The sequence below is a fragment of the Martes martes genome (assembly GCF_963455335.1).
Source record: "Martes martes genome assembly, chromosome: 2".
Lineage (NCBI taxonomy): Eukaryota > Metazoa > Chordata > Mammalia > Carnivora > Mustelidae > Martes > Martes martes.
This window is the reverse complement of record NC_137889.1, coordinates 90401057-90415453: the sequence shown is the minus strand read 5'-3', so window position 1 is coordinate 90415453 and position 14397 is coordinate 90401057. Positions and strand designations below refer to the sequence as shown.

The window sequence follows — 14397 nt, the reverse complement described above, 5'->3', positions numbered from 1 at the left end:
TTCTCTTTAAAAGATCCCCTTTCATGCTTCTCAAAAGTATTGAGGAAAAAAAAAACACCATAACATTAACTTCACCATTGAAAATGTGTTGTATTCCAGTTTATTTCAATTATTACATATATTTATTTTTTTAGCATCCCTAATTTGGATCTTATAGTGACTTTCTTAAGATTTATGAATTTTTATGCCTACATATTTGCTTTTCTTTCCCCATGCATTGTAGGCTATTGAGAAAATATCGATAGGCAGACAAAAGAAATAATATGCAAAAAAAGAAGAAGAAACCAAAGACAAACCAGGATTAATGTTTGTTCCATTCCATTCTTCTCTCTAAACATATTCTTGGTTTGTCTATCTTTTTTCCATGTAATTGCAGTCGCTTTATGCACAGCTATCTTGTACATGAGGAACTATATAAAATGATGTATAAACTTCACAAGTTTTAAGAAAGGATAGCTGATGGGAATTTATAATCATCATGCAAGGTTGGGATTTTATTTTAAGTTTTTATTTATTTAAGTAATCTCTACACACAACACGGGGCTCAAACTCATGACCCTGAGCTCAAGAGTCACGTGCTCTTCTAACAGAGTCAGCCAGGTGTCTCATCATACAAGTTTGAAACTCTGACTTCAGTCCTCATTAAATCTGGTTCCCTTATTTCATATCTGAGGAGAGGGAAGTCCCTTGAAGAGCGGGGTGAGGCCAACTATCAGATTGCTGTTCCCTTCGCTGCCCTGTGCTGAGCAGCCATCTAGAACCCTTTACTTGAACAAGGCAGAGCATGGGTAAAATCAGTTTGTTTCTCAGTTCGTTGAACAAAATTAAATAAGCCCCATGCTATCCTTTTCTCTTTAATAAGAAGAGAAGGAAGCCTGGTATTTGCATGTTTGACATACGCATTTCAAAGTGGAACGAGAAGTAGAATGGCACCACACAGTGGTTCAGAATGTAGACAGTAGCCCCTTTTCATCCCGTCCTTGTGGGGGTCATACCAGACCATGGAGACAGAGTACTTAGCACAGTGCTTGACCTGCAGTAAGCTCTCAGTTAATATTTGCACATATTAAAAAGTATGTATATAAAATTACTCAGTCACCTATAAAGGCTTATTAGTATTATGTGACCCAATTGCTGAATTCCAAGACTAATTTTACAATAAGTAGGATATTAACTATCTGTTTTTTTAAGCCTATAAATTATGGGAATGCCAATTGCTAATTAGAAACTTAATGGCTCATTAAATGAAGTACATAAAAGTGAGAAGGCATTAAGTGTAAATAAAGGATTTCAGTCTACGGAGACTCCTAATGTGCATTCATACATACCAGAAGCAGAGAGAAAAATTTTCTACAGTTTTTAGTCCTTCCCACCATTCTACAGGATGCCAGGTTAACTCAAAAAATTCATTTGCATGGTGCCTTCCGAGGGGAGCAATCTCTCACTGCTTGTGTAAACCCAGCTGCAGTCTTGATACCCAGGGACACTTGGGAACACCGATTCTACAGGTTGATAAACTGCAGATCTTACCTGACAATAATTCACCTGATGAGCAGTACATCTAGGAGGGACAGCCAATGATCCTCAGCCCCCTTTCCTTTGTTTCCACTAGAAATGTCCAGAAGGAAGACCGCACTCCCATGGCTGAAGAATACAGTGAATATAAGCACATAAAGGCGAAACTAAGGCTCTTGGAGGTGCTCATCAGCAAGAGAGACACTGATTCCAAGTCCATGTGAGGGGACAGCCCCAGCCCTCACTGAGGGGCTACAGGAGCAAGCTGAGCTTGCCGCCCGCCTCCCCTCGTCAACAGCAGCTCTGCACAAACTGGAAGGCAGCCTTGGAGCTGGACCTGCAAAGCATGTAGCCCTTCGGCCTCCAGGCCTTTGGGGTCAGCTCCATTTTCGCTGCCAGCCTCAGAAACTGCCTGGATGGAAGAAGGCAGCCTGCCTGGATTTAAGAATGTTGTAAGGAAAAGTCAAGATCCCCCAGGTGCCCAGAGACACAAGGGGAAGCTTTCCTAACGCTGGCAGTGACGAATCACTCCGTGGAGACACACTCATCTACAGAGAATGTGCACAGTTCTTCCCCGGATAACTGAGGAACATGTCTACTGTGATAACAAGAAACAAAGCCCAGCTCAGGATTTCACTCTGAAGAGCGAACTCGCGTGCGGGTCCATGTCCTCTTTGCACCCGGTAAAGTGGGAACGTGCGTCGTCGGAGCCCTGTTTGCTGCCTTGGCCACTCTCGTGAGCTTCCCACAGAGCTGCACCCCTCCCCCTCGCACGAATTGTTCCCCTTTGGTTCTCAGGTAGACGGAAGCCGCGTCTGCCCAGCACGGCAGTGCAGTCGCCTGTTGGACGGTGTGTTGCTTCAGGACTTCCTCAGCTGACGAAGAATTGTGATCCCTGACTAGGACTGGATCATCTGCAGAGCACAGAGGGAATATAGCTATATTCATGCTGATTTTTTAAATCAGGCAACAGGGTGAAGAGCCTCGAAAATTCCTTCCTGGACATAGATTGCACTTAATCAGTCTCGGATTTTCACATCCAACACTAGGCAAGGCCAGCATGCTACGGCATCCTCTTTGGGGCTTGGTTTCAATTTTGACTCTAGCCAAACCTAAAGGATCTTGCTTAATTCTTAGCTTAAGTATTGAGGATCATGAGAGAGAGAGAGAGAGAGAGTAAGAGCCTGTGTTCTAAGCCTTCTGAGTTCTTACCAGAGTTTAATGTTTTTTTAAAAGTCAACCTACACTAAAATCCCCTCACCGAGGGGTAAATGTAGCCCTCAGAACTCAGCCCAAGGCAGAATCTAAATCACACTATTTTCAAGATCATGTGTAAAGAGAAAAAGCATGGTGTGTGGTCACTTAGGATTATAATTTTTTCAGAGACTGTGTCACAAAGCTGTCTATATTAGACATTTGGGGAAGACCAGGGAATTCAAAACACCAAATCCTTCATCTCTTCACTGTGCTGATGTCACCTTGTGATTTGCTGTTACTTTTTTACCTTCCGTGTCTGCACCGAGGAAAGTGAATTCTGTCTCTGCCTGTCGGTCCGAGGCCTCCGTTTGCGCTCTGTGGGCTGGAGCACAGGTGTCCGCACACCAGCCGCCGGCTGCCGAGAGAAGGCACTTCGGCGGGATCGCCTGTTGAAGATAATGTCACAGGAGGAGCAGGAGAGCAAGGCTGCTGCCCTCCTGTTGGCTTTGAGGGATACCTTCCTCAAGGGGACCGTTCTGTTCGGCGTGGTGAGAAGAAGAAAATAAAAATGTAAAACTCTACTGACCCGTCATCAGTTTCGAAATGGGTTCTTGAGAAACTGGTCAGATTGTAGTGATAGCACTGTTTTCCATTGCTGAAGTGAGGTAGAAGCTGTCAGTTGACAGTTGTTCTAAGTCAGGAGTAGGGGGGAAAGAACACCTTTATGTTTGCTCTTAAAAATAATCATATAGAAGCATGAGCTGTGTGTTGGAAGTGCCCTGTGTTAATCCACACATTTAAAGACGGTACATAATCTACATATTTAAATGTACGTGAATCTATAGTTTGGTATTCTTTGCTCTACTGTTTACATTGCAGATCACTATAATTTCAAGGAGTTATATTATAAATAAAATTAAGCACTTTAGGACGTTTTCTATTTTTGAAATCTGAACATGAATCATTCACATGACCAAAAATTGTATTTTTTAAAAGAAATCCATGTCTAGTCTGTCCTTTTTGAGTAATTATTCTCTTAAATAAGCTATAATACAAATCAAATCATTACCAGTTAAACTTTAAAGCACATCTGTTTAATAAGAGTATTGTTTTGAAAATACTAATACGCTACAGAATTTTAAAACATGCTATATAAATGAGGAGCTACTAAATGTTTGAAATCTATTGTTTCTGCCAAAGGTAAATTAAATAAAAGATTTATCCAGGACTCCCCATTCAAATTTGTATGATTAAATAAAAGAAAACACCAAGTTACAGTCAAATAAATTGTGTGTGGAATGTCATGTTCTCCTTTGTAATTTCTCCTCTATATTAATTTCATAGAATGGCACCCAGATTAAGGGCAGAAAAGCCCTGTTTACACTCGATCCTATTTGAAGACATGGCGGTAGGTGCCGGCTCTGCTAGAAATGCTGAGGCAAATTTGTTTCCACAGCAACCATTTCTGTAGCCCAGGGTCTCAAGGCTCTAGAGGCGTCATCTTAATTGGCTTCACACAGAAGGCTCTGGACGGGGGTTTTTCCTTTGCTCTCTTGGGAATGTGTGTGTGTGTTTATTAGCACATGCCAACAAAAGAAATGTCAGGTGTTTTTTAATAACAACGATAAGTAAAGGTGAAGCATGAATAAACTTGATTGTATGATTGTAAGAATTAGAAATAGCAGAGGATTGTCATTTTCACAAGCATTTGCTTTTTGGGTGTTCAGGAGTAAACATTGAAATGGATGTTTATGTTCAGTCGGTATGGTATCATTACTGCATTTCATCTCTGAATCATTCGGTTTGAATTTGCTTTTCAGACAGGTATGTGCAAGGTTTAGGAGAAGGGCCTGCTTAGAAGTTTTTCAGACGGCTGCTTTGTCTTGTGCTAGAAGCAAGCTCACACAACCTCAGTGATCTCCCTGAATTCAGGGGAAATTTCCATAGAAATTTCCATAGACGACCAAACCAAATTTCATACTGGAGAACTGATTTGTTTTTCTTTTAATTCCTAGCCATAATGCACGGAGAGCTAAAAATTAGATTTCTTCCCTCTAGTTGCCAGTTTGAAGTCAAATCTTACCACTCATCGTATAGGTGGGGATCAGCCACGTCTCTATTTGTAACATTAGTGTAATTCTTGCTTCGTCTCATTCTGATGCAATGCTTGCGTGGTAGCCGAAGAGGCTGTCCCAGGTGTGGCACTTCTAGCCCAGGACAAGTGTCACAAGGCTGTGCTAGACTCATAAATACTGCACTTAGCTGTCCTGAGGCGAGCAGTCTTAGAGCCCACTCAGGGCTGAGCATTTGTGAATATGGTTGAGCTTGGAATTCCTAATAAGGTGACTACTTAGATTTATCAAAGGGGCAGCCATGGTATCGATTACATTGGTTCTTTCTAGAACTTCCTATTTCTCAGCAGACAGAACTGGGCCCAGTATACAGAACTGGTCCAATTTACAAGGAAAATCAGATTTCAGTTTGTTGATTCACCTTTTCAAAGAGATTCTTAATCTGATTATGAAGATGCCACTTTTCTTAACCTTACTACTTTTGATGCCATAAACTATCAACTGCTTTACGAAACATTGGCTGTAGTCTAAATTCTATCTTGCATTCGAGAAGGATCTTCCCAACGCACTGCTTCCTGGAGGGTTTTTTTCACCCCTCGGTGGGGAGAGATGGTTTCTGCACTAAGACCAACACCTCCTTTACATTCTTTTTCAGTATCCACTTGGGTACATCCAAAGGGAGAGGCGACACCGTACTAAAGTGTGAAGCTTTTAGGTGCAGCAGAACTCACAATGTGCTTTCTTTCTTTTTATTCCCTGCTTTTATTTTTCCTCCGCTTGACCCTCAAAATGTCCTGAAGAGTACATTTTGCCATAAGAGTAGCTAAACATATTTTCAAACGTTTATTCAGATGGTGCATCCTAACACTTCACACTGTCAACGGGGCAAGCTCGCAATGAGAGTGTGTGTGTGGCAGGCGCGGCCTCGTGGCATTGGCCCTTGGCAGAGTAGGACCGTGCCCCCTGGGGGCATCTGCATTCCTCTGCTATATGATCCTTCATAATAGAAGTGTGGACATCGGCTGAGATCAGTTACAGATCCACACAAACGTGCGTGTAAAATATGTCCAGCTCCAAGTCACTATGGCTGAGATGTCACAATTCGGTCTCCGGAGACGCTCGTCTGCCTGGAATCCACCCTGTCAGGCTCCTGCGTGTGGCTGGAGAAATCGGTGAGGCAGATCTGATTCTCAATCTGAAAGCACCTATACGTGCTGTCACGAAAATCTCCAAGAGTAGATACAATCTTAGTTAATAATATGGGCCCAGAACTATGTTTACACGACATGTGAGCAGAACGTGTTTGAAATTACAGTTGTCCTTTTTTAAAATGTAAACCGAATGAAAAATGTTGTGCACACTTTTGTACATGACTGTATTTTGTATAAACTTAAATAAACTATTTTTAACTGTGACTGTTCTGGAATTTTTGACAGAGTCGGGAACGTTCGAGCTGCCTGTGGGGTCTGACGTCTCCTTTGGGTAAGGAATCGTGGCTGTGCCATGAGCCCCCCAGGAGCCTCATGAGGATTAAGTTTTATTCTGTCTCCTGAGAGGTCACTGGAAGGTGAAGCAAACTCATTACAAATTAAGCATGGTTGTGGTTCTAGGTAGAAAAACGGGTTTGTGCTCTAGGCTCAGCTGCCTTAAAACCAAACAATGCAAAGTAATCCATAGTGACAGAAAGTAGATGGTTGGCTTCGGGATGGAAGGATTAGAAAAAGGCACAAAGGAAGTGGATGCATACATTCACTGTTTAAATGGGCTGATGAGTTCACAGATGTATACATGTCTGAAAACTAATTAAATGCTTAAAAAAATAAAATGAAAGGATTCTCAGAAAGGGCTAAGGGGTCCAGAGACAAAGGCATTAAGCCAAAAACAAAACAAAACAAAAACAAAAATCTTGCTTATTTCCAAAGTCTCTGAGACCATTATAGTAAATACATTAGCCACTTAGGATTCTCAAGCTAATAAGGCCAGCAGAAAACTGTGACTCGGAAGATAAGGCACATCTCAGTTTGAAGGGAGCATCTCGCCCTCTGCTACCCCCTGCCGCAGGCCACGCCCTGCGCATGCGCGCCAGGAAAGATCTCCAGGGTAAGGGTGCCAGAAGCCCCGCCCCAGGTCGCAGCTCAGAACACACACCCATGCGTGTGTGGCATGCAGGTACTCTTTAAACTGTACATGTTATGTAGGCTCTAAGTGACAAAAGCGAACATTAAAAATATAGAACCTGAAATTTAAAAAAAAAAAAAAAAAGTCTTTGAGAAATCCTAGTGCTGACACCAGAATTCAAGCAGAGATCTGTCTTCGGGGGAGCAAAGACCCAGGACTGCTGACGATGGTGCAGTGTGATACCATTCTGCCAAAACGGAGGCTCACTCTCAATAATTTTAACATTTGAAACACTGGGTCCAAAGTAGTAAAATGGAGGCAGAAGTGACAGGGAGCATTTAGTGATCCTCCCTCCATTTTCTTAAGTCATATTCTGATGTCCCTATTAAGGACCAGAAAGGGATGCTGGCCACAAACACTGCAGGGGTCCTCCGGCATCCTCCCCGCCTCCACCCCCCACCCCCACCCCCCACCCCCCAAGTCCCAGAGCAAATGTTCTCACTCCTGTCTTGTAACAGTTTGCAATACCAGGACTACCGAATGGGAATTCAGAATGGGGACCTAGGTGCGGGGGAGAGAGGCAGTCCCTTCCAGTTCTTTCAATGGCCTCATTATTACCTCTTCTAGAAATAGATTCTGAATGTTGTAAGACAAAATATATCACAGTTATCCCTAAGCTAGGTCAACTCATCAAGGCTGAATTTCATATTCAGTAAAACCCAAAAGTCAAAATTCCCAAATGCATTTTCAGAATCCTGGCTGGCAGGCAGACAAATGAGGTTTGGCAGGAACTGGGGTTGTTGACAGCTTGGTTCCCACTTTTCCTCTCCATCAACAAGGCTTCTCCCACAGGGTGGCTCCGTGTTGGGCGACATCTGCTCAGGGAATGGGGCCCAGTGCAAACCCCACCAAGAACGGAATCTCTTAAGACCCCTCAGACCTCCAGGTCTCATTTGGGCCCATGTGTGTATGAAGTGTGTTACTGTGCATTTTAAAACTTGTGGTCTTTTAGATGTTTGGATTTTTCCTGACTGTCTCAAAAGCAATTCAAAGATGCTCAGAAATCCTTGTCATGTTTCCAGTTATACAGCTTTGAGTACTCACTTGGTAAGATATTTTGAGACATTGTGATTTTTCTGTAATTGTTACTTTTAAAGAACTTAAAATTACTCCACCAGGTTAGATGGAGGGGAGGGCAGGGAGGGAGAGTATGAAGAACATACCGCTTTCTGGTGGCAGGGAGTCCTGCTTCTCAAACTCCACCATGCGTGCGTGGGAATGTGTAGGCATCTTGTGGTACAGTTGCCCCGGGGGCAGGGGCCGGAAGGTGCTCTGACATCCTGCCTTTCGGACAGGTTCCAGGGGCTGCCATGCTGCTGGTCCAGAGGCCCTGCTTTGAGTAGAGGGTGCAGGCTGCATCCTGGGCATTTGTGGAAATGAGCACCTCCAAAAATCTTATGTAAACAGATCCTGGCACATTGGACAACAGCAGTAGAGGCCAGATACTGCTTGATGCTGAAGGCTCAGACCACAGACTACTGTAAAATCTGGATACATTACTCATTCTCCCTGTCTCTGTTTCTTTATCTGAAAAATGGGAATAACCGTAGCAGTTTACAGGGTTATTATGGGAATTACTCAGATGCACATATAATGTAAGCACACAATAAATCTTCACTGAATATTGGTGGCGAGTTACTGAGACAAAGATTCCAACAAGACATTTTGAACCACTGCAAAAAAAATATTCCCCCCACACCCCCTCCTCACCTTCTGATTCCTTGTTTGTACTGAGTCATAAACAGAGTTTACCTCCAGCACTTTAAGCATAAATTCATGCTAATGGGGTAAGAAAGATTTTATGGGAACACTGACCCATTCTCTTGAAAGGAAAATGAAAGTGTGACTTAATATTCTGAAACAAGTTGCATCAAAACCTCTGTACAGCTTTCTCAGGAAAGAACCACACTTGCTAAATTCCTTCCCTCACACAGCAGGGCAAACTGCTCTAATTCTACTCCCCAGAACATTTTGGGAGGTCCAAACCTGCTCAGACACATAAAAGGAATTTACTGTCTGAGATGGCAGTTGAGACCGAGGTGGGAATGCCAGACTCCTGTGAAGGAACAGAATAACCTTTGAACTGATTCTAGGACACTCAGTGTCCTGAAATTTCTGTCTCAGGGTGTACTTTTAAACAACTAAAACTGAAGCGTACTCTCGGGAGGAGGGCTGTTCCGAACAGGGCATGCTCTTAACCAGCACAGTAAACGTCATCAAGCTTGGGGTCCCCCACTCTCTCATCACCCCACACAGGGGCAGACTGAAGGTGCCCCTGCTCAGTGGTCCATCAAGCTGTGGGTTCAGATGGTTTTACTGTCTTGTTGAGTGAAGCCTGTCCCCCATTACCTCAGAAATTCAGAAACTCCAAACAACGTGCCAGTGATTTGAACTTGAGAGTCCTTGAGCCTGCGGCACAAACATCTGAGCTCCTGAGAATGCCCAGGCACGAAAGGTCAGGAGACCCGTTTTTAACAAGAAGCCGTTGGCAGTGGTAGGCTGGTCCTGCTGGGACCATGAGCCAACACCTAGTTGGCACTTACTGTTCACCTTCACCCTCAATAACTCTGGCCTTTTACGACATCATGGAGAATGGAGTTATTTCCGAATCTGATCTTGGGCTTGCTTTCTCTCCTAATCCTAGAGAAGAGGTGACCATGACAGACCAATATGGTTTAATGTTTGCCATCATCTGAGTGTGTGTGTGTGCGTGTGTGTGTGTAATTCTTATTTAAATTTCTCAGTTCAACACCCATGGGAGCTGAATCAGTAATTACCAGAGAGTGTGTATCCAACTCCCCTGGGATTAGGCCCAGGAAAATCAGCTTTTAAAAAATCTAAAGACCATGTGATTATACACCCTGCCAAGCATCCAGCCACTCTTGGAAGAAAAAAAAAAAAGAGAAAAGCTGACATCTGAACTAATTTTCTCCATGCTACACATAACTCAGGAGGTACACACTCCATTACTTTTGGAAGGACACAAAGTGCCAAAGCCTAGATCAGTCTATTAGTAGGAGGACCTGTTATTAACACAGGTCCAAAGAGTCTGCCCACAATCGGGTAAACACTGCCTCCAGCACCTATTCTGTTGCATATGCTGGTTTCTCACTGCATGGGTAAAGAACATTCCAGAAACCTAAACCCACACCTGACTCAGGGTGGGCAAGCAGCCCTACCTGATTTGAGCCAGGCTGGATTAGCACCCAAAAGCAGAGAGTTACGGTCAGAGACCAGCATTTCCCATGTCTTCACAGGACTCTGCTCTATGAGGTTAACTAATCCTTTTTGACCAAAACGGTTTTGGTTAGAAAGACATGGTGGTAGCTTCTATGTCACTTCTAACTAGAGAACTCCCTTGATGTGATCCACAAGAGAATTTTCACCTTTTCTGAAGACATCAGAACCTGTTCTTTCTTACCACAAGCTCCTCTACTTTGTGAGATCCTGATCCCCAAGATAAGGCTGTAAGCAAAGCCCACCAATGGCTCCTATCAATGCTCCACAAAGGCATCTCTTGAAAATGGAGATATTCCCAAACCAGAAGACTCCTAACTCAAGCAACCTTGTGTACTAACAAAGCTAAGGTTATCAAAGTCAACGTGGCCATCATGTTCCCAGATCTTTTAGAGACCTAACAACTGGCTTCAAATCTGCTTGGTTCCATTTTTAAGAGCCAAAGAAAACTGGAGACATCCAACGCTTGCATTTCTTTTCAAGAGGACATGATGAAATTATGCAGGTTAGCTTCGATTTTACTTTACTTTTTCTTTTATGCTTGACTCAAAACATAAAATATTCTGTTCATTGAATTTCACCTCAAATCTATTTTGGTATTCTGTCGTGTGCCCTCTCTATGTTCCACCTTTACCTCTATCATCTGGTCATTTATGATTTGCCTATTTTTTCCTTTATTATTCCAGTTTTATTGGAATGTGATTGACATATAATGTTTTATAAGTTTAAGGTATACAACATGTTGATTTGATATACTTATAAAATAGTTCCCACCATAACTTTAATGCATGCATCATGTCACATAATTATTTCTCTTTTATAGTTTGAACATTTAAGCTCTATGCTCTTAGCAACTTTCAGGTATATAATACAGTATTATTAACTATAATCACCATGCTGTTCATTATAACTGGAAGTATGTACCCTTTGACCAACATCTCCCAGTTTCCTCCCCCACCCCTCCCCCTAGTCCTTGGTAACCACCATTCTACTCTCTGTTTCTATGGACTTGGCTTTTTTAAATTATTATCATTAGTTAATTTATAGTTAGAGAGCATGTTCATGAAAGGGGAAGTGCAGAAGGAGAGAGAAAAGCCCCAGCAAGCTCCACACCCAACATGTAGCCCATTGCAGTGCTCGATCCCATGACACTGAAATCATGCCCAAGCAGAAATCAAGAGTTAGAGGCTCAACCAACTAAGCCACCCAGGTATCCCAAGTTCGGCTTTTTAGATTTAACATACAAGTGATACCATATAACATTTGTCTTTATCTGACTTATTTCACTTAGCATAATACTGACAAGATTCTTTCATGTTGTTGAAGTGGCTGGATTTCCTTCTTTTTCATAGCTGAATAATCCATTGCATCTATATACCACAGCTTCTTTATCCATTTACCCATTGAAAGACACTTAGGTTGTTTCCAGATCTTGACTATTATAAATAATGCTGGAATGAACATGGGAGTTCAAATATCTCTTCCTGTTTTTATTTCCTTTGGGTATATACTCTGAAGTGGGATTGCTGATTTGTGTCATAGGTCTATTTTTTAATTCTTTGTGGAACCACCATATTGTTTTCCATAATGGCTATACCAATTTACATTCCCACCAACAGAGCACATGTTTCCCATGTTTTCTCCAGATTCTCACCAATATTTCTCTTATCTTTTTGATGATAGCCTTTCTAACAGGTATGAGGTGTTACTTCCTTATGGTTTTTATTTGCATTTCCCTGATATTTAAGTGCTGGCAGCCATGTTTTTATGTATCTGTGGCCTTTTGTATGTCTTATTTGAAAATGTCTATTCAGTTCCTCTACCCATTTTTTAATCAGGTTGTTTGATATTTTTGTGCCTGAGTTATAGGAGTTCTTTCTGTATTTTGAATATTAATACCTTCTCAGACATACGATTTGCAAATATTTTCTCCCATTCTATAGGTTGCCTATTTTGTTGGTGGTTTCCTTTGCTGTCCAGAAGCTTTTTAGTTTGATATAATCACTTACTAATTTTACTTTTGTTGCTAGACTTTTGGTGTCATATCCAAAAATTATTGCCAACACCAATATCAAGGAGTTTTTTCCCTATGTTTTCTTCTAGGGGTCTTACAGTTTCAAGTCTTAGGTTTAAGTCTTCAAGCTATATAGAGTTAATTTTTATGAGTGGTGTAAGATAGGGGTCCAATTTCATTCTTCTGCATGTGGTCATCCAGTTTTCCCAACATCATTTATTAGAGACTTCTTCTCACTGAGTATTCTTGGCTCCCTGTCAAGCATTAGTAGACTGTATATGCAAAGGTTTACTTCTGGACTCTTGTTTATGTTCCATTGGTCTATGTGTGTGTGTTTTATGCCAGTACCATACTGTGTTAATTACTATAGCTTTTTAGTATAGTTTAGAATAGGAAGTGTGATGCCTCCAATTCATTCTTCTTTATCAAGATTGCTTTGACTATTCTGGGTCTTTGGTGGTTCCACTCAAATTTTAGTGTTGTTTTTCTATTTTGGGGGGAAATGTCATTGGAATTTTGATACGGATTGCATTGAATCTATGGATGGCTTGGGTAGTATGGACATTTCAACATATTAACTCTCCGGATGAACATAGAATATTTTTCCATTTCTTTGCATCTTTTTCAATATTTCTCATCACAGTTTTGTGGTTTCAGTGTACAGTATAGAGATCTTTCACCCCCTTTATTCCTAAGTATGGTTTTGATGCCATTATAATTGGGATTGTTTCTTTTTCAAATATTTCACTGTTAGTATATAGAAACAACTGATTTATGTTTGTTGATTTTGTATCTTGTAACTTCATCTGTCGATTAGTTCTAACTTTTTTTGGTAGCATCATTAGAATATTCTATCTATAAGATCATATCATCTGTAAAGAAAGGTAATTTTATTTACTTTCAATTTAGGTGTCTTTTATTCCTTTTTCCTGCATAACTGCTCTGGCCAGTACTATGTTGAATAGGACCAGTGAGAGTGGACACCCTTGATCTGTTCCTGATCTTAGAAGAAAAAGCTTTCAATCTCTAAACCTTTCAACATTGAGTGTAATGCTAGCTGTAGGCATATCATATATGGTCTATATTATGTTGAGGTATGTTCCTTCTAGTCCCAATTTGTTGACAGTTCTTATCATGAATTATCTTGTATTGTTATATTCTTTTCCTGTATCGAAATAATCATATTATTTTTATCTTTCATTCTGTTAATTTGATGTATCACATTTATTGGTAGGCATACATCAAACCATCCTTGCATTCCAGGGATGGATCCTGCTTGATCATGGTGTATGATCATTTTAATGTGCTATTAAATTTGGTATGCTAATATTTTCTTGAGAATTTTTGCATCTATATTCACCATAGATATTGGTCTATAGTTTACTTTCCTTGTAGTGTCCTTACTTGGCTTTGGATATAGGGTAATGCTAGCCTCAAAAAGTGAGTTTGGGAGTATTCCCTCCTCTTCCATTTTTTTGGAAGAACTTGAGAAATATTGGCATTAATTTTTTTTAAGTGTGTGGTAGAATTCATGAATGAAACCATCTGGTCTTGGGATTTTCTTATTAGGAGGCTTTTGACTACTGATTCAATCTCCTTCCTTGTTACTGGTCTGTTCAGATCTTCTATTTCTTCATGAGTCATTCTTTGTAGGTTTTATCTTTCTAAGAATTTATGAATTTCTTCTAGGTTATCCAATTTGTTGTATAATTTTTCATAATAGTCTCTTATGATCCTTTGTACTTTTGAGGTATCACTTGTAATGTCTCCTCTGTCATTTACATAGTTATTTGAGTCTTCTCTCTCTCTCTTTTCTTTTTTTAGTCTAGCTAGTCATTTGTCAATTTTATCTTTCAAAAACCCAGCTCTTAATTTCATTGATCTTTTCTATAGTTTTCCTGATTTCTTTTTTTTTTCAAAGATTTTATTTATTTATTTGACAGACAGAGATCACAAGTAGGCAGAGAGGCAGGCAGAGAGAGAGAGAGAAGAGGAAGCAGGCTCCCTGCTGAGCAGAGAGCCCTATGAGGGGCTCAATCCCAGGACCCTGGGATCATGACCTGAGCTGAAGGCAGAGGCTTTAACCCACTGGGCTACCCAGGCACCCCAGTTTTCCTGGTTTCTAATGCATTTATTTCTACTCTGATCTTTGTTATTTACTTCCTTCTGCTAACTTTGGGCTTA

At 41.1% G+C, this 14397-nt stretch overlaps 1 protein-coding gene across 2 annotated transcripts in view; it reads left to right on the top strand.

Moving 5' to 3' along the window:
* FAM13A (family with sequence similarity 13 member A) overlaps nucleotides 1–4016 on the top strand; it is a 325186-nt gene extending 321170 nt beyond the window's left edge. For both annotated transcript variants that reach the window (XM_080797468.1, XM_080797469.1), the window contains one exon: nucleotides 1613–4016. In XM_080797468.1, the coding sequence (XP_080653594.1) occupies nucleotides 1613–1739 (127 nt within the window). In that variant the 3' untranslated portion in view covers nucleotides 1740–4016. The remainder of the gene's footprint in view (nucleotides 1–1612) is intronic.
* Nucleotides 4017–14397: the final 10381 nt, after the last annotated feature.